We start from the raw sequence: 20,298 nt of genomic DNA, 5'->3' as shown, positions 1-20,298 counted from the left end.
GCAATGTTTTAAAACTGGAATCCCGTTGAACAGATATAATAAATACTTACAAAGTTATAGCTTTATTATGACAGTTTGATTTTTGACTGAGCCCGGAAAAAGGTAAGCAGTAAGGTAACAGTAAGCAGAACAAACAAAAACTCACTTTATTTTTGCTGATTTGTTCGTTTGTTATATCAAGCTTTTGGATGTGGATTGTGGATCTAAAGAAGAAGTAAAGCGTGATGAAGTCTCTTGACGAGATTCTACAAAAATATCGTGACCATTATAGAATAGGATAACTAAGGATATTCGCTCACGTCTTAGATGCCACATTGATGAAAAATGTACCTAATTATTTATTGCCAGTAGAGGAGAGCTTTTCTAAAATTGCCACACACCTTTCAGCATCGTTTTATTGCAATTTTATGTTCTATTTCATTTTAATACATATTAGTAATGCCCAGCGGGTGTTTATTTTTTAATCGTATAACGCTTTGTTTTGCTCCATTTATTTCGCACTGGAGCATATAGAACTATGTAGCCAGGAGCAGCGGGCTAATATCATATATTTTGTTTTCGGCTGTAGTACAAGTTTCGCTAATGTCTTCCTCTTCGAAGCCGCTTTTAGTGAAGGATGAAGTTGCTTCACCTTCTGGCAGCTTTAAAAGAAAACATCGGAATCTATCAGAGAGATCTGTGACGTTCGGTACATACAACTTAGACATTGATAGCAGTCCCTTTGATCAATCAATCCTTGTTCGACAAGTCAAATCCGAGGATCACACGGGAGTCGTCGAGCTTTCGGAAGCAACCTACGGCGATCATGACTCTCTACCGTTAGCTTTCCACACCATCATGCAACAGGAGCGAGGCTTTCTGTTTGTAGCGTTGGAAAAACGTCGAGTAGTCGGCTGTGTGCTTGTAAACATTGTGGATTCGGATCAGACACTAGCAATGAGCGGAATGCGCATTCATCCGTTATACAAGCGCAGAAACATAAGCATCCACTTGCTCCGAGGTGTCCACAACTTTGTTTACAAGGCTTACCCCAGTGTTTGGCGGGAAAGGTTTACTGCTTGTATGGATAGTGCATATGCGGCAAGACTACGTGCGCAACATGGCTACCGAAAGGTAACGAGCCTGAAAGCCATTAGTGTGTACGTCAGTCAAGATGTGCGAAAATTGCTCGGGCTCTTCTTAGCTTCGATGGCATCGGACATGAAGGAAACAAAAGGAATCGAGCAACTTCAACCTGAAGAAGCACTCCGATTCGCTGATCAAAATGACTTGCTATTATTCCCCAGTAACACGCTTGTGATTAATTGTGTCCCATTCGTTGTTTCGTCAGCGAACATGCAGTGGATATTCCAAGAGAACGACTGCGTTCTTAACTCTACCTTAACAGATAACCACCCATTCTCCTCCCATCAAGCTCAGGGTAAAGGAAACTTGCTGGCCCTAAAGCGACGTCTTGGCTCAGAACCAAGACTCTGCTCGTTCAGTCACGGCAGAGCGGTGCCCCGAGTCAAGTGCACGAATTGGGAGGTAATGTTGTGCGGTAATGACCGTGACTCAATGCGCGCGCACCTTGTTGGTCAATTACAGCATGCGCTGAAGATAACAAACGGGCTATTTGTACTGACTTGTTTTGTTGATGAGTCCCACATAGACGTCGTGCATGAGTTTCTACATCACTACCTAGGTCTTAGATATGTGGCGGACTATTACTTAAACGAATTGGCTTTGTATGAGCGAGAACTTCAATGGGATGCTTGAAGAGTATCTTGTTATAGAAAAGACTAAAGGTCTTAGACATGTGACAGATCTTCCTATGAACAAATTGCTATTCGTAAATATCTTGTTAAGAAGAGAGTAACTAGGCCTTAGTATGTGTCAGACCATTCTCTGAACAATTTGTCATGTTTTTCTATCTAGAGCAGAATCTACACTAGTAATAGACGAAGAAAATGTTTGGGACTCTACCATATAATTGATCCATAACCGCGTCAAACCCAAAGACGTAATCTACGATTTTCTCAGAGGAAGGAATATAGCGCGAAACTATTTTGTTTTCAAGAGGCGTTCAACGTAAAAACTTCAACCATGTGTTGATTGGGTTTTCTATTTTCATCACGCCTACGCAGACCACCTAGTCCTTTACAGCTTGTCTGTAGTATTTCTAGATTTCCTATAGTCATCATAACAGCATTCGCCAGTAAAGTAATAACGGGCGACTGTAAATGCTCAACTACTCTTTATTACTTTCTCATACAATAGTAGTATTTGCGTGTTTCCCCCACGCTTTGAAGGGTGAGGTAATTCCCGCGTTATTTCTTGAAGAGTGTCGATCAGGGGATATTTTCGGCCTCTTTAAAGGGCGCCACCAGATCATAGCTAAAGGCCGGCAGTTCCCGTATATTGGCAATCGTAACCAGGCTCTCAGACATGACGTACTCCACGCCTTTCAGGGTGACGTCATATTTGTAGTCATCGGTTGGTTTCGTGGACCGAATCTGAAGCACGTAGTCGTGTCCATTTCCAGACTCGAGTCGCAAGGTGCGAGTTCCTGTAAGGAATATAGAGGTATCATAAAGCTTTTCCATTATGCGCTATTGCTTTAAATTAATTTTGTATCTTTTTTATTTTTTATTTAAAAGTTTCACTACTGTGCCATTTTCAAGATTTGTTCGCTTCTCATCACTCACTCATCACTAGCCATTTCTAATAAGGAACTTTCCATTTGATATCTGTAACAGAGGTAACGAATTCTTTTCCTGCTCGGATTTTGTTTCACGGGCCTTTGGGTTGCTCATTAATGTTTTTCCTGAAATGTCGCCAACACTTTTAGCCAAGGTTATTTTTCTAGAGATTTTGCTCACATTTCTTTTCTTACCGTCAAGCAGCTGGATAACTTTCATCAATAGTCAGAAATCACCATCACCAGTTTGGAAAGATCTAATGTTATTGTAAATTCATAGTAATTCTTTATAGCGTCAGCCCTTATTTCTTTTCTTACCGTCGAACAGCTGGGCAACTTCCATCAAATTTACAGTAATCACCACAGCATCCTGAAGTCCGTCCGCCAGATCGATAATGGTGGTGTGCTTCCCATAATATAAGTCGGGTCGGGAAATCCTTACGAGGTCGTTTCTTGGAGTCCCACCCAGATCTCCCAGGAACTGGAAGTTGTACTGTTCACCTGATACTTGGACCTGAATAAGAAAATGAGAACTTTTGTTATGACATGTTATGTTATGACAGCTTTATTGATATGTTATGACAGCTTTACGTACGTACACCAAAACCACATTTTGACAAGTTTATAGTGCACTTGCATTCTTGTAAGAAAATATGAAAAATAGTGTGTAACTAAAATCCTTCTGTTTACATAATAGTGTAATAAATAGAATAAACTAGTTTTCAAAAAGAAATGATTTTATGCGTTGGTTTGCCATGCTTTTTCTTGGTTGGCCTCTTAATAGAGGTTATACGGCAACCGTAACTGTACAATGTTTGAGTGACCAAAATTACTTGGAGTTTTAAGTGGCCGTGTTAAAAAGGGTGTTCGCTAAATCCCTCAATGCTTTCTGTATATGAATATTGAATATCTTCCACGTAGTAATTGATTAAGCAGGTATCATAATCATTTTCTAATATATAGGACACTCTAAATGACCTTCTTCATGTGGAAAAGGTCGAAATGCGTCGTTTCCTTGCCGTTTTCGTAAAGCTCGACAATGGTCTCTGTTAGATCACATTTGCACTTCATATCGATGTGCCTCACGGCTTCCCATGAGTAATCATCAAGTCGACGAGAAATGGTCAGTACCTGAGACAGTAAAGTATAATAGATTAACATAAATGTTAATGTTGTTTGTTTTGTTGGTGAAAATTATGATGTCGGGGAAGAAGACGATGATGATGAAGACGAGGAAGACGATGATGTTGATGAAGACAAAGAAGACGATGATGATGAGGAGGATGTCAAGGAAAAAGGCGATAATTATGATTATGAAGTTGATAACGCCAAATGCTATAAAATTTTGACCATATGCTAGTGAGATGTAAATCTTGGTAATAGTGGCAATCTTCCTCATTATGTTCAACAAAACTAAATCAATGATGCTGTTGATGATTTTGTACTTAATTATATAACGTTTCATATCGATATTTATGTGAACGCTTGAAAAGTAGCTTGACTTACTGATTTATCACGAACGCGTTCTTCCTGTGTACCGTCGGGGAGATTTTGAACTGTCTTGTTTGTCTGCCATATTGATAAAGAATGTCGATCAACCACTCCATTATTGTTGATTACAATTGAAATTATATTGGTTTATTTGCAAGAAAACCTCAAAATAATCAGTAAGATACTATGATATTACGTCCTGCCTGCACGTTTTTATAGATAGTACCAGCTACAGAAGGACTGATATCTACAATATGTGAGCATTGATTGCGAGTCAACGCGCGCCCAAAATTATCAAGCTGCGGTTTTGGGGTTCGAGAATAGACGAAAAAGTATTTGCATTTTGAACGAAGAGACTGTTGAGGTGTAGCGTAGGAATGCAAACGGAGGTAAACCACGAATACGTCACTGAGAGTGACATTTATTCGAGGTAGAACGAATGCTTACTTTCTGTAAGAAGGAGAAGTTTTCTTTTGTCAGGCTCCCATCCGTTTCCACACGAATTTTCGGCGCGTTACCCGACACGTCCAATATGGTTTGGTTGATGTTTGTTCTAGCATACCTCATGTTCCCAAGATTTAACTGGTAGATATTTTTACCGTTTTGTTGCTCGACCCTAAATCCCTCCCCATCCATGACTATAGTGTCAGCAAACGGACTGCCTTGAACCATGCGAATAGCTTTAGCAGTCCCAAACTTGTGCAGCTCTTTGTTGTGGCCGTGGAAAAACCCGATTTTACCATCTATTGCGTTGAAGTAAGCACCTATAAACAAAATATTATTGAAGTGATAACAATAAAGCATAAGATAAAAAACATATATGGTTCCTTATCTCTCTTGCGATGAACGTTCTGATGAAGGTCTCGAATAGCTTTGCTGATGGGTATTCAGGCCTTTACATACCTTTGATGTGCGCATGCGTCTTTGGGATTCCTCCGAACGATAGTGTGTTTGGCGATCCATAATTTGAACCGGCATCCACGTAGAGGACGTCACTGAACTCAGCAGTGAACCTTCCGATTGGGCCATTCAATGAGATGACGTCCATACCATTACCAGTTCGCACCTCGATTCGTTCCCCAAGTTGAAGAAAAGTGTAGTCCTCAATGCTGACTTGGTCATGTGCATATTGGTTCTCATACCCTGGAGAGTACGTTTGTATATTTGCTCCGCGTAGGCCGAGGGATACAGAGTCTGATGATCCGTTAATCAGCTTCGTGTCCAGAAACACGGTGACTCCATGACCTTTAATGAACTTTCCGTAAAAATCGTAGCCCACATTGGTATGGCCTTTAAAAAGAAAATTGATCAAACGTCACAGCGTGTCATGAAATTGCTTGAGTGAGGTCATTTATCACAGTGGTACCACGAAGGCTACCCAGGAAAAGAATACTCTACACGTATAGGTAAGGAGATGGAGTAGACAAGGCCGTACCTAGGACACGTGTAGGTAAGGAGATGGAGTAGACAAGGCCGTACCTAGGACACGTGTAGGTAAGGAGATGGAGTAGACAAGGCCGTACCTAGGACACGTGTAGGTAAGGAGATGGAGTAGACAAGGCCGTACCTAGGACACGTGTAGGTAAGGAGATGGAGTAGACAAGGCCGTACCTAGGACACGTGTAGGTAAGGAGATGGAGTAGACAAGGCCGTACCTAGGACACGTGTAGGTAAGGAGATGGAGTAGACAAGGCCGTACCTAGGACACGTGTAGGTAAGGAGATGGAGTAGACATGGCTGTACCTAGGACACGTGTAGGTAAGGAGATGGAGTAGACAAGGCTGTACCTAGGACACGTGTAGGTAAGGAGATGGAGTAGACAAGGCTGTACCTAGGACACGTGTAGGTAAGGAGATGGAGTAGACAAGGCCGTACCTAGGACACGTGTAGGTAAGGAGATGGAGTAGACATGGCTGTACCTAGGACACGTGTAGGTAAGGAGATGGAGTAGACAAGGCTGTACCTACGATACGTGTAGGTAAGGAGATGGAGTAGACAAGGCTGTACCTAGGACACGTGTAGGTAAGGAGATGGAGTAGACAAGGCTGTACCTAGGACACGTGTAGGTAAGGAGATGGAGTAGACGAGGCTGTACCTAGGACATGTGTAGGTAAGGAGATGGAGTAGACAAGGCTGTACCTAGGATACGTGTAGGTAAGGAGATGGAGTAGACAAGGCTGTACCTAGGACACGTGTAGGTAAGGAGATGGAGTAGACAAGGCTGTACCTAGGACACGTGTAGGTAAGGAGATGGAGTAGACAAGGCTGTACCTAGGACACGTGTAGGTAAGGAGATGGAGTAGACAAGGCTGTACCTAGGATACGTGTAGGTAAGGAGATGGAGTAGATAAGGCCGTACCTAGGACACGTGTAGGTAAGGAGATGGAGTAGACATGGCTGTACCTAGGACACGTGTAGGTAAGGAGATGGAGTAGACAAGGCTGTACCTACGATACGTGTAGGTAAGGAGATGGAGTAGACAAGGCTGTACCTAGGATACGTGTAGGTAAGGAGATGGAGTAGACAAGGCTGTACCTAGGACACGTGTAGGTAAGGAGATGGAGTAGACAAGGCTGTACCTAGGACATGTGTAGGTAAGGAGATGGAGTAGACAAGGCTGTACCTAGGACACGTGTAGGTAAGGAGATGGAGTAGACAAGGCTGTACCTAGGACACGTGTAGGTAAGGAGATGGAGTAGACAAGGCTGTACCTAGGACACGTGTAGGTAAGGAGATGGAGTAGACAAGGCTGTACCTAGGACATGTGTAGGTAAGGAGATGGAGTAGACAAGGCTGTACCTAGGACATGTGTAGGTAAGGAGATGGAGTAGACAAGGCTGTACCTAGGATACGTGTAGGTAAGGAGATGGAGTAGACAAGGCTGTACCTAGGACACGTGTAGGTAAGGAGATGGAGTAGACAAGGCTGTACCTAGGACATGTGTAGGTAAGGAGATGGAGTAGACAAGGCTGTACCTAGGACACGTGTAGGTAAGGAGATGGAGTAGACAAGGCTGTACCTAGGATACGTGTAGGTAAGGAGATGGAGTAGACAAGGCTGTACCTAGGACACGTGTAGGTAAGGAGATGGAGTAGACAAGGCTGTACCTAGGACATGTGTAGGTAAGGAGATGGAGTAGACAAGGCTGTACCTAGGACATGTGTAGGTAAGGAGATGGAGTAGACAAGGCTGTACCTAGGATACGTGTAGGTAAGGAGATGGAGTAGACAAGGCTGTACCTAGGACACGTGTAGGTAAGGAGATGGAGTAGACAAGGCTGTACCTAGGACATGTGTAGGTAAGGAGATGGAGTAGACAAGGCTGTACCTAGGACACGTGTAGGTAAGGAGATGGAGTAGACAAGGCTGTACCTAGGATACGTGTAGGTAAGGAGATGGAGTAGACAAGGCTGTACCTAGGACACGTGTAGGTAAGGAGATGGAGTAGACAAGGCTGTACCTAGGACATGTGTAGGTAAGGAGATGGAGTAGACATGGCTGTACCTAGGACACGTGTAGGTAAGGAGATGGAGTAGACAAGGCCGTACCTAGGACGGGGTTAAACGAGGCAGCTACACGCAAACAAAGTCAGAATGTAGAACAAACTAAGGACATACGAAAAGAGATTATATATCCGCTCACCTTCTTCCCCAGAAAATAAGGAATGACCTAAGCTCCTTCAGCCCCCCCCCCCCCCCCGTAGCTTCAGCCTACCCACACGCATACCGGATACTGCACAATAGAGGTTGAAAAAGACATTTTAACCCCCCCCCCCTCCCCCCGTAGCTTCAGCCTAACCACACGCATACCGGATACTGCACAATAGAGGTTGGAAAAGACATCTTTCCCCCCCGCCCCCGTAGCTTCATCCTTCCCACACGCATACCGGATACTGCACAATAGAGGTTGGAAAATACATTTTTCCCCACCCCCCCCCCCCCCCCCCCCCCCCCCGTAGCATCAGCCTAACCACACGCATACTGGATCCTGCACAATAGAGGTTGGAAAAGACATCTTTACCCCCCCCCCCCTCCCCCGTAGCTTCAGCATAACCACACGCATACCGGATACTGTCCAATAGAGGTTGGAAAAGACATCGTTATTGAGGACGCGATTCTCTCCCGCGACCACGAACGTCTCACCCTCAACCTTATATTCGTCTCCAGGCTTAAACTTCAGCGGTTTTTCAGGTTCTATCCCATTAACGAAAATCATACAGGATGGGTTGCTCTCGTAAATTGTGCCATTAAGATTTCCTGCATATAAAGAATGTCGATCAGCCAAGTTCTTTTGGGGTATTTATATTTGTGCTCAGTTTAAAATAAATGAAAAAGAAAAATGTCTGAGAGCTTATTACCCACGTTGCACCTGGAATGCTGAATTACAAGAGCAGAAATTTAACGTGGTCAGGGGGCATGGTAGGGGGAGGGGAATTACAAGAGCAGAGATTCAACGTGGTCAGGTCGTTGGCATAGGAAGGGGCCTCGACCACCATACGATATATGCTGACCAGGGAACACAGCTCGAACGTTTCGTGGAGGAATGGAAACCGAAGGGAAATTTTCGGGCATATAAAGGGCGAGAATAAACACATTCAACCGTCAGAACGGCATCCTCGGGAATCCTGGGCGTCGAGGTCACAGGCGCAAGAACGAGGCGAAACATTCCGCCTTCTTTCCCCTCCGCCGCCTTATTCACACCCATCGTTACTTATCGACGCCCCGAGTACCCAGGGGTGTCGAAACAGGAGAACAAGCCCGGAGTGGGGAGAGGCACCCAGGCTACATAGCCACGCCACCTAGACTCCCCTAGTCTTACTGTACCTGCTTTCAATGCCAGACTGGCGCTAGACTTGACCTCACTTCTGCACTCATCCGAAAGGGCTTCTAGATGTCTAATCATTTTCTGCATATTACACGATGGATAACTAGAATAGATATCGTATATTGTACCCGCGATGCCAAGTAAAGCTGAAGCAAGTGCACCAATAGGACCCAGAACGGTCAGAGAGGTAGTGGCAGCTATCACAAAGGAGCTTATACCGACCACACCTATGAGAGTAAAACGAAAACTAAATAAATAAAATTGAAAAAGACAACAACAACAAAGAACTAAAGACGGTGTGGAAAAAACATACTAGAATCTTAGAATCCTAAAATCAATGTTTTCTACCGCCGCCGTCCTTCGTTGCACGGCAGCGCGCGTCCCTTTGCGTTCCTAGACATTTTTGATATTTTCCTTAGCCATTCAGCCTGACAAAAACATGCTTCATTGCCCATCGGAACACGACGGAATCCTGGTGCCAATCAATTCTGCGAAACATCTGGTGGTTACTATTCACTATTAAATCCCTTATGTACAAAGATTATTATTATCATTATCGTTATCGTTATCAGCGGCGTAGGCAGGATTTTTAACAGCAGGGGGCCCAAAAGGGACTTTTAAGGAATTTTCTCCTGTATTTTAGATGATGTCTCATACATTTACTGTATTTTTGGCTGCTAAAAGGGGGGTCCGGGCCCCCTAGACCACCCCCTGGCTACGCCCCTGGTTATCGTTATCATTATCATTATTATTACTTGTACTTGTCATTGTAATAAGTGGTACTAACTTGAGGCGATTCCTAAGCTTGATATTATGATCTGGTCCTCGTTTCCCTCTTGTATAGCCTCCACTAGGTCCGCGGAATCTAGCGAAATACTGACCACATCGAAGATACTACCGATAACACCCAACACGTCAGTAATCCGCCTCAGTTTCGCCACTGTCTTCAGATTAGACACCATTTCATTCGCGAATGGAGTGTTGCTGTTTTGAAGGCTCTTAGCGACATCATTAAAACGGTCAATGGCCTCGTCTTTTAAGCGCCTGACCTGGTAGAAAAGATAAATTTGGAGCTGAATTTTTTCCCTGCTAGCAGAGGCCTCTTTTCTCTGTATTTCGTAGAGGCCTCTGTAGCAGGGAACTGAATATCAAATGTCCATGTATCTTCTGGCATAAGCAAGGGGTCCTGTGTTGCCTAAGCTACCCCTGCAAAATGCGTATATGAACATGATAGAAAAAACCAACAGAAATTACCAAGTATTGAGCTCCCGTCTGTGTGCGCGCCTAACCTGCTTTATGAGTGCATCGGCGTCCGCGACTTCTGTGGCCAGACCATTTTTGAGGATGTGTTTGTAATCAGAGATGGCTTTGTTGACTAATGCGAGTTCAGGCCTCTTAGCGATGGATGTTGCAATGTACTCCGCTGCAGGACTGGTAAAGACGAGCCCCCCTATGTCCACCACGGCAAGACCAATGATTGCTCTTTTTAAAGACATCAAAGAATCTTCCTTTTCGCCTGTTAAAACAAAATATGGGTGTCAGGCGCGTACCTAAGAGGTGGGGGTGGGGGGACGCTTCTTCTTCGACTGCTAAAAGATGGGTTATTTCGTTTTGAAGAATAATCAAAAATTCTTTTTCCATACGATAACTAGATGATAACTAGATTTACCAGTCTTTTTGTTGATACCTGTATACGGGATGTATCTGTATCGGTTATGTGCTAGCTTAAAACCACCATCATCAATGAAGACGGTACCACAGTCAAGCACCACCAGAGGGTATTTTTACGTCTCCTTATACAGTTCAACAACTTGAGGGCATTTGCTTTTAACGAGTATCGGGGAAGGAGGGGGGCTTTCAGTACCATTTTATATAAAGAAAACACACCTACTTTTTTTTCTTTAATTCTCAGTTTTTACTGGCAACTGGTCTTAATTGCAAATGCAGGGGTATCGATTTTTATCAATCGTAGTCTTAGATGGTATAAAGGGCTAGTTAAGAAGGGTCGTATGGATGACAAAGACCTTGGAAGTTTGTATTAATTTCACAGAGTAGTTGGTGACATTATTTGATGAACCCCACCTCTCTTCATTTGATTGATTGACTGAATAGTCAGTGCGCGACCACTCATGGACAATTCCGTGTTGGCGTAATACGCCAATTGGCCCATTTCCTCTAAACGATTCATCCAGCCGGCACCGGCACCGGCCAAGGTAATGATGCTTGCCAGCACCACCAAGATATAGAGCTGCATGCTGAGCACCCGTTCAATATGGTCCCACTGTCAAGTCCCTCAAAGATACAAAATAAATCACTCTTACACAACTTTTCATATAGGGTGTTATATACACCTATTTCAGAAAAAACGTCTACACAGTCATTTTTTTTTTTTGCATTTTGAATTCCGAGATGAGATTTTTCTATTTCAAGTTTATGTTTCTTGAAAGTGGGTCTGGTTAATAGGGGTCCTGCGATCCATATTTTTTTAGTTAAGGGAACTAAGAAAAGCGTAGAGGAAAAATTCAAAAAGACTGTTGAGAAAAAACATCCAAGATTCCTATATCAAGATAACTTTTGCCGGATTTTTACTATTTGGGGGCGGGAGAGGCAATCGGCACCCCTCATTTAATCTCGAGAGATGACCAAAGCTTATACTAACGATACTGTTTGATCTGTCTCTAGACCTGAAACACGAGGTTCCGCTATAAAAGGGAAAGCTCCTCCCACCCCCGGGCTCAAAAACAATCAGTTATTAATCAGCCGTCAATGAGTCAACATGTCAGGACAATTGGTCTGAGCGCTCAATTCAATTCAATTTTATATTCTAAACCTTATTGAGTGTTACTCCTAGACTTGTCCACCTAAAATGGTTGTGTTCATAGTAAAATAATGCTAAAACAGGCTGTGTGCGCTCTAAAGTACGAACATTTTCATCACAGCGCGATAATAATATATGCAGATGCGTTAGATAATGGATAGCGTAAAATTTAAAATTTTGCACCGAAAACGCGAGTGGAGGGCAAATCACTAATTTATCAATCTCTTAACCCAACTGCCTTGTTACCTGTGCAAAAATAGTTTTATTAAAGCCGACTGAGGCTCTGAGATAAGCAATTTTACAAGAGACATATATAATTTGTGACTGCTAGCTTGGCAGTGTTATGATTATAATTGCAAATTCGAGGCCGGGGGTGGGAGGAGCTTTCCCTTTTATACCTCGTGTTTAAATTAGGTATAAGAAATCTTTTTTTGTTAGAATAAAGCCATATAATATTTTATGTGTATTTTGAAAAAAAATTACGATTCGTAGTGGCGAGATGAACACTTTCATTTGGACGTTTACAGCCTACCAAAGACTGTTTCTAATATTTCTAAAGTGTGAAATTAAATCATGAGATTTTTTTAGTTTGTTCAGGGATCACGGACCCATTAGTCCAAGGAATTAGATATTTTCAATTAAAATTGAAAGTAGAAAAAAAGACTTACGATATTTTTCCAAAGTGCTTGCTCTTCACGTGTTGTGGAAAAGTGTAAGGGACTGAAATCTGTGGACGGGTTTTTATGCCCCGGTTGTAATACCCCTAAAGTAATTGAAGTACCCCTAAAGCACCTCTTGAAAATCCACTGGTATCTTTGAAGCATCAATTAAAAAACATCACCTAAAACACCTATGTAACCAGGTCTAAAAAACATCTGTTTTTGTGTTTTGGCGATTGGGGTGCAAGCGCCCCCTGCGATCGCACATTTGAGATCGTGAATTCCAGCCATGCTATCATGAGATCCCTGTTGTGTAAGGCTCAGTCATGCTATCATGGGATTCCTGTGGTGCTGGTGGGTCACTATCATGGGATCCCTGTGGTGCTAGGCGGACCAAGCTATCATGCGATCTCTAGGGGAAACATTTTTGGGAAGAAAGAATTAGCCTTTTAAAAATAAGTGATGGAGGAGGGGGATATTGTATTTTAGTAAGTCATTATTTGTCTTAGATGCTCTTTCAAGAACTCCCTAATTAGTTTCGTTGAAGTTTTAATCAACTGCGTTGAAGTTTTAATCATTTGCTTAGCGTACCTTTGTTTATTACTTCCACCAAAAAACGACATCGTTGTCTTATTTGCTTTTACACATCAATATATATTTTTTTGTATGATTTGTTTTTTCTGGTAGGGCAAGAAGGTAACCAGGTAGCAGTATTGTAAAAAGAGTGATATGGTATTGAGGACTGCGAAAAATGTGAATGTCACTAAGACAACAGAATGACAGGTCCTTGCAACGATCTTTTAAAAAGTCAACTAATTGTGAGCGCAAAATACCAATGCCCTGTTATTAGTATCCATAGTAACTATTTTTAAAGGCCATGTTTTCAGCAGTCGCGGGAGCGGGCTTTTACGGTTAACCCTTGTTGAATAAAAGTAAGCCACAAAACCGATAAAACGCTCTCCTTGTGTTCTCTATGGTGCTATTTTATAGGATTCATATATATCTATATTACATATATATATATCTATTATTATTGGTTGTTTTGATGTACGCAAAGGAACTCAAAACCTCTTCAACTGTCCGTAGTTCTGTTATCATGGTGTATTGTGGGGGTATGGAAGTCTCGGCTCTCCTGCGAAAAAAATATATAATGAGAAGAAAAGAGGTTACTTATTCTCGGAAACCCAGGGGTATTTTCCTCTAACGTTTCACTCGCGAGAAAAATAACCCCTGGGGAACAGTAAGGGACAAACTTGGCAAAAAAATCTAGACCTATGGTGAGCTGTGATTGGTCGACCTCCCGAGGTCGACCAATCACAGGCGCGCTCCCCAAACAATGCACCAAAAATTTACATAAATTGTTCTGTGTTGGCTAGAGATCAAATATGACTTCTAGCGTGAACAACTTCTTATTCGAACGGCTAATTCCCGACATCATTTCAGGGGTAAAAAACGCGTTTAGAGCGTCTTCATTGAAGCCAGAACAGCTTTGGGTCTTAGAGGGGTTTTACAAACGTCAGCATGTTTTTGCTCAACTACCTCTACAGGGTTTGTAAAGAGTTAGATTTTTCTAGCCATGCCAAAAATGTGCAAGGGAACCCGATAGTTCTTAAAACTTGTCTTCTCCAGTAGATAATCCGTGACCAGTTGGCCTATCTGAACTCAATCGGGATAAGTACCGCTTTTTTTTTTTCAACCCAAAGGACAATGACATTCTAGTCAAGGGAAAAGCAAGGATCGTGCTCGGTAGTCACGGGTCATTCGGCAGTGAAGCGGTGAATCTATTTTACTTGGCACCAAAGTTTAAGCTTACAGAGAGGATGTAGTAGATCCTTGGCTTAAAAAAATGTGCAAATAAAGTCCGTAAAACCATCTTTTGTGATACATTCCTTCCAGTAATCGAGGAGAGTTGTTCTCCAAGCAAATGAAATGCGATCCGAATAGCTCGTGCATTTTTTATTATCTGAGACTGTTTCCCCGCAAACACGGCAATAATTCCCGTTTACCTTACATTTCCGAGTAGAGAAGACTAACCCATTTTTCTTCCTTTAACAACAAAAGACCGAGCTGGCGAAACGGCAAAATATATCTCAACGCGTAAGATTTCCCACAGTGATTTGTCTCCAATTGATCGATGACAGCTTCAGCTTGTAGGCTGTACGTAGCTGCTTTGTCTCCTATTATCTTTGTTCTACAAAGGAGTTCTTTTGTCTCTATTCTTCTCGTTCTTTGTGTCGAGGTGCGGATATTGTTCATTTGCCCAATCAAATTGCAGCTTGTAAGAGCTGCGTACTGACCCGACAGCTTTAGACATGTTTTTTTTTTTTAAATCCCCAAGGGACCCAGGCGCCGTGACGGCTTTTTTGCCAAGTTCGTTCCTTACTGTTCCCCAGGGGTTATTTTTCTCGCGAGTGAAACGTTAGAGGAAAATACCCCTGGGTTTCAGAGGATGGGGGTTACTTTTCTGTCTGTAATTAATGATAGGAGAAAACACAGGCAGCCCAAGGCTACTGTCAGTGGTTTATAAAGGAATGTATGGGGGAATTTATATGTTAGCGAAAAAATACTTTATCGTGAAAAATAAAACTTTAGACCATGTAATATTGTGTTTGAGTCTTCCTTTATTTCAATTTTGCCGATAGAATGTCATTAGAGCCAGTTTGAAGCCCGCCACGAATTGTGTTTCTCTCTCTGTATTTTTATACAATATATATTAGGAAAGGCTGGGGACTCCATCGGCTAACGGCCACCACACAACTACTTCGAGGCCCGATAAAACTCGCAAAAATCAACCAGCCGCCAATCCAGCACAAAAACACTTTTAAAACATACCTTAGCTTTCAATTGAACCGAGTCTCATGTCACCGATTTGCGAATTTCACTCATATTTTTTACACATTTTACCGTCGGCTATCGAATTCACCATCTGTGACAACAGATCGTGTGCACTTTCTAACCGAGGGGCTCTAGGAACGAGGCACTGCTCGGAAATTCAAACTTCGAGCAGTCGGCTGCGCAACAACGGCCGCGCTGATTGAGTGTCTAATGTCGCGCCACCAGAGTTGCAGGGAAAACACACTCACTCGGCGCGGCCGTTGTCGTACCGACGACTCCTCGAAGTTTGAATTTCCGAGCCTTTCCTAATTGCGAGCGCGAAGCGCGAGCATACTAATTTTGAACCTGTGTGGTCTGTGGCACTTATATTAGGACAGCGTTTTTGGTACGGCATGGAACTTGAGCCTGGACGGTCAGCGGCACCTGATTTAGGACAGCGTTTTTCCCAACCGGGTGTAGGACCCACAAATTGTTGTGAATCTTGATGCAATATCTGACCCACCCCTAGACGAGGTAGAAATATCCCCACGACAACACGAGGCATGCGTTTTTAACCCATTGACTCCTGGCTTTTTTGGAGCTGAATTTACAAAAAAAACAGACTAAAAACAGATACCTCCCCCCTATTCTGAGTTTTATACATACAGCCCGTCAAAGTCAAACACAGCTGCACCTAGTCAGCGGTATCCAAGCTTTCTAACAGTGCTTTGCCGTCCCCACTTTTAATCCCTCGTCGTTGTGCTGAAGCCAGCACAAGTTGATGGTTGCTTGTATTTTTCATCAAAAATACAGCTATAAGCATATTAGGAGAATGTCTCAGGACATCATGAAGTCTTTTGGGGCATAATTGAGTGCTTTGCTTATGGATATTTGCAAGCAAAGGTGGATTCATGATGATTTTTCTTGTTTGGCTTTGCCCGGATGAGAAAATAATTTTCTAATGAATCACCACAGCTCTCCTAAATGCTGTCTTTTCTGAAACCAAATTGATTCCAAAATTGTTTACACTGCTATTCTGGGTCTGTATGACCTGGAATTGATTTGTTTGGTTCGGGGTGAAAAGACTTATAAAAAAAACATCTGACTTTGGAGAGAGGAGTGTTGACTGGCCCTCCCCTCGTGAATTTTCCCCTGGATCTCCCAGAATGCTTTGCAATACGTAAAGATATTTTCGTGGTTGTACAATCCTTCAAGGAATGGACATTGTGTTTTAAGGTCAAGGAAATGTACCTGGAGGATCAGAATAAAGGTATCTATTTGTGTCTTGAGCTGTGTTTGCTGATCTCTCTCCCTTGTGTGGTATTTTGAGCGTTTTATTGAGAGGGGTGATTCTGCTTTTCTCTCCTTGTTCGATTTGAGATTTGTCAAAGAACCTGTGCTATTATTTGGCTTAAGAGTAGATGCCAACACCTTGGTTGGATGCATATCTGCAAGACCATTTATCCCTTAGACTGATGGCTGAGTATCTTCATCTTGTTGTGTTTATTTTGAATTTATGGATTTTTTGTGTTGTGGGTACTTCCCAAAGCCGGTACAGGCCGGTTGAGGGGTCAATGTGTTTACCAACACACCCTAAAAATCATGCTTGCCTTACTGCCTGAGAACAATGCCTTTTTCGCAAGCTTAGGTGCATACAGCAGTGTAGGCAAATTCTGCTTGATATACAAACAAGCCTCCTTTATGTTATGGCTGATATTCTAACAGATAATTCTTATGTTAAAACCATTGGGGAAACCACAGGGAGCCCAAATTCTATAAAAATATTTGCCTTTATAAATTCAAAGCAGCAGTGTCAACCCACTTTTGGTACTTTTCCTGTATATTCACCGTCAAAGTAATCTTATCACAAAACATTGCCTGAATCTGATGTTTTCTTGGGCATTTTTTTCTAAAAAAGCTATGCATATCATCCCTATCAATGAGTCCAGTCATGCCCAAGTAAAAAAAATTCTATTTTCTAGGTTAAAGATATTCACTTGCTAGAAATGGCATATATGTGATCAAATCCACTGGTGTATGTCACAGCACAAGTCTTAAAAGGTCTAGTTATTTTGATTTTAAAATCTAGGGGTGGTTGATTAACCAAAACACCCTAAAAATCATGCTTGCCTTACTGCCTGAGAACAATGCCTTTTTCGCAAGCTTAGGTGCATACAACAGTGTAGGCAAATTCTGCTTATATACAAACAAGCCTCCTTTAAGTTATTGCTGATATTATGTTAAAACCATTGGGGAAACCACAGGGAGCCCAAATTCTATAAAAATATTTGCCTTTATAAATTCAAAGCAGCAGTGTCAACCCACTTTTGGTACTTTTCCTGTATATTCACCGTCAAAGTAATCTTATCACAAAACCTTGCCTGAATCTGATGTTTTCTTGGGCATTTTTTTTCTAAAAAAGCTATGCATATCATCCCTATCAATGAGTCCAGTCATGTCCAAGTAAAAAAAATTCTATTTTCTAGGTTAAAGATATTCACTTGCTAGAAATGGCATATATGTCATAAAATCCACTGGTGTATGTCACAGCACAAGTCTTAAAAGGTCTAGTTATTTTGATTAAAATCTAGGGGTGGTTGATTAACCCATTGACTCCTGGCTTTTTTGGAGCTGAATTTACAAAAAACAGACTGAAAATAGATACCTCCCCCCTATTCTGAGTTGTATACAGCCCGTCAAAGTCAAACACAGCTGTACCTAGTCAGCGGTATCCAAGCTTTCCAACAGTGCTTTGCGGTCCCCACTTTTAATCCCTCGTCGTTGTGCTGAAGCCAGCACAAGTTGATGGTTGCTTGTATTTTTCATCAAAAATACAGCTATGAGCATATTAGGAGAGTGTCTCAGGACATCATGAAGTCTTTTGGGGCATAATTGAGTGCTTTGCTTATGGATATTTGCAAGCAAATATCCATAATATCCATGATGATTTTTTCTTGTTTGGCTTTGCCCGGATGAGAAAATAATTTTCTAATGAATCACCACAGCTCTCCTAAATGCTGTCTTTTCTGAAACCAAATTGATTCCAAAATTGTTTACACTGCTATTCTGGGTCTGTATGACCTGGAATTGATTTGTTTGGTTCGGGGTGAAAAGACTTATAAAAAAACATCTGACTTTGGGGAGAGGAGTGTTGACTGGCCCTCCCCTCGTGAATTTCCCCCTGGATCTCCCAGAATGCTTTGCAATACGTAAAGATATTTTCGTGGTTGTACAATCCTTCAAGGAATGGACATTGTGTTTTAAGGCCAAGGAAATGTACCTGGAGGATCAGAATAAAAGTATCTATTTGTGTCTTGAGCTGTGTTTGCTGATCTCTCTCCCTTGTGTGGTATTTTGAGCGTTTTATTGAGAGGGGTGATTCTGCTTTTCTCTCCTTGTTCGATTTGAGATTTGTCAAAGAACCTGTGCTATTATTTGGCTTAAGAGTAGATGCCAACACCTTGGTTGGATGCATATCTGCAAGACCATTTATCCCTTAGACTGATGGCTGAGTATCTTCATCTTGCTGTGTTTATTTTGAATTTATGAATTTTTTGGGTTGTGGGTACTTCCCAAAGCCGGTACAGGCCGGTTGAGGGGTCAATGTGTTAATTCGCCTCTGTCATTCGCCAGTGGTCCTGCTTCAGCGGATTTATGAAGGTAAGATGTCTTCGTTTATTGGAATTGCCTGGATAGTTTATCACAGCTTTCATTCTAAGTTTCTAACCGGTCAAATGAGTGGTGTTTTAGCAACTGCAGGTCGATTTTCTTGGAAAAATTCAGTAGATTTGGTGCAGCGTGCGAGACGAACGGCACCAGCGGAACTCGAACTTGATGACGCAAACGCTGCGAGAGAAAATACATAATCCCGTGAGGATTATGGAGCCCCATTGTGGGATTGCTAAGCCCGTGCACGGGATTTTAAACGCCCTTCGGGGGAATGAGACCGCTTGGCGGGGCTTTGTGCCAATAAACAAACCACGTGCTTCTCAAATTGCTAAACGACTACCCATTGACCCAAAAACTGGATTGAACGCTGTGATCACCCATTATAGTAGTTTTTTTTTATCTCAAACCCTGAAAGGTCTTGCGTTGAAAGATGTTTCGGCGATATATTGAGTGATTGAGTGTGGCGAACTAAGTATTTTTGTTACAGTTAGAAAACTAGATGCTTCAAAAATCAAGTCTCGGTTAAGACACAACAGAGATCGTGCCCCATCCAGTATTCCACAACGTAAAATACTGCAACTTTTAAGAAAACGAAAGCTCAGAAAAAAGCTGAAACTATTTTTAAAAAGGAATATTCCAAAGTCTCCACGCCAGTATGCTGTAGCCAAAAACTACAAGCACACTTATGTTTCATTTGAAAAAAGAGAGAATAGTTTTTTTACCAGATATTATTATTGCATGACAAAAAGACAGATTTCTCACAAGAAATCAATTTTTATAGACTGTGAAGTCAGTGGGTCCTTAGATGTAAATGATAAAATTGAAGATGCCCAGCTAATTGTAGCTTGAGAGGAGGCATGGAATGTAATAGATTGTAGCTTGAGAGGAGGCATGAATAAGAAGAATTTCTGAATCACCTGAGCAAAAGAAAGAAGGTTGAAAAAGAGACGAGAATATGAAAAAATGAAAAGGTCATGCGAGTCACAAGAAACACAAGAAGAAAGATTGGCTAAAAGGAGAAAAAACTTTAAAGAGGGAAAAATCAAGAAATTAAATGGCCAAGAGGGGATTGATGCTGAGGCACAATTTTGTAAGGATAAGAATAACACTCCATTTGATTTGCAACAGCGTTATTTGGCTCAATTTAATACTTCATTGGATGGTTTTTTGCATGAGCAACCATGGGCAATATCAAATATCAAGCAGTTTCATCAGTTTATTCAATACACTCTTAATCAATGTAAAATATGCAAAGAAGTATGGCCATTGAAAGAGAGAAAAACAAACTCGTATATTTGCTCACGGTGCGCCAAAGATAAAAATATACCAAAGCTATTTTCTATA

At 41.9% G+C, this 20,298-nt stretch overlaps 2 protein-coding genes across 2 annotated transcripts; one reads left to right on the top strand and one right to left on the bottom strand.

Moving 5' to 3' along the window:
- The first annotated feature begins 515 nt into the window (after nt 1-515).
- Nucleotides 516-2,223, top strand: LOC5522077. Its single transcript, XM_001641675.3, has one exon. It carries the CDS (start codon nt 583-585, stop codon nt 1,756-1,758), a length of 1,176 nt encoding a protein of 391 aa, XP_001641725.2. The 5' UTR covers nt 516-582; the 3' UTR covers nt 1,759-2,223.
- On the bottom strand, nt 2,222-12,582 carry LOC116604647. Its single transcript, XM_032367347.2, has 12 exons — nt 12,481-12,582; nt 11,077-11,286; nt 10,284-10,510; nt 9,782-10,043; nt 8,994-9,221; nt 8,235-8,426; nt 5,075-5,461; nt 4,619-4,935; nt 4,187-4,249; nt 3,659-3,811; nt 2,999-3,194; nt 2,222-2,548 (listed from the first exon to the last, which is right to left on the bottom strand). Exons 2-12 carry the CDS (start codon nt 11,246-11,248, stop codon nt 2,331-2,333), a joined length of 2,415 nt encoding a protein of 804 aa, XP_032223238.2. The 5' UTR covers nt 11,249-11,286; nt 12,481-12,582; the 3' UTR covers nt 2,222-2,330.
- Nucleotides 12,583-20,298: the final 7,716 nt, after the last annotated feature.

Source organism: Nematostella vectensis, chromosome 10 (assembly GCF_932526225.1).
Source record: "Nematostella vectensis chromosome 10, jaNemVect1.1, whole genome shotgun sequence".
NCBI classification, from domain to species: domain Eukaryota; kingdom Metazoa; phylum Cnidaria; class Anthozoa; order Actiniaria; family Edwardsiidae; genus Nematostella; species Nematostella vectensis.
The sequence above is the reverse complement of the archived record's forward strand: the minus strand, read 5'-3'. Positions and strand labels throughout refer to the sequence as shown.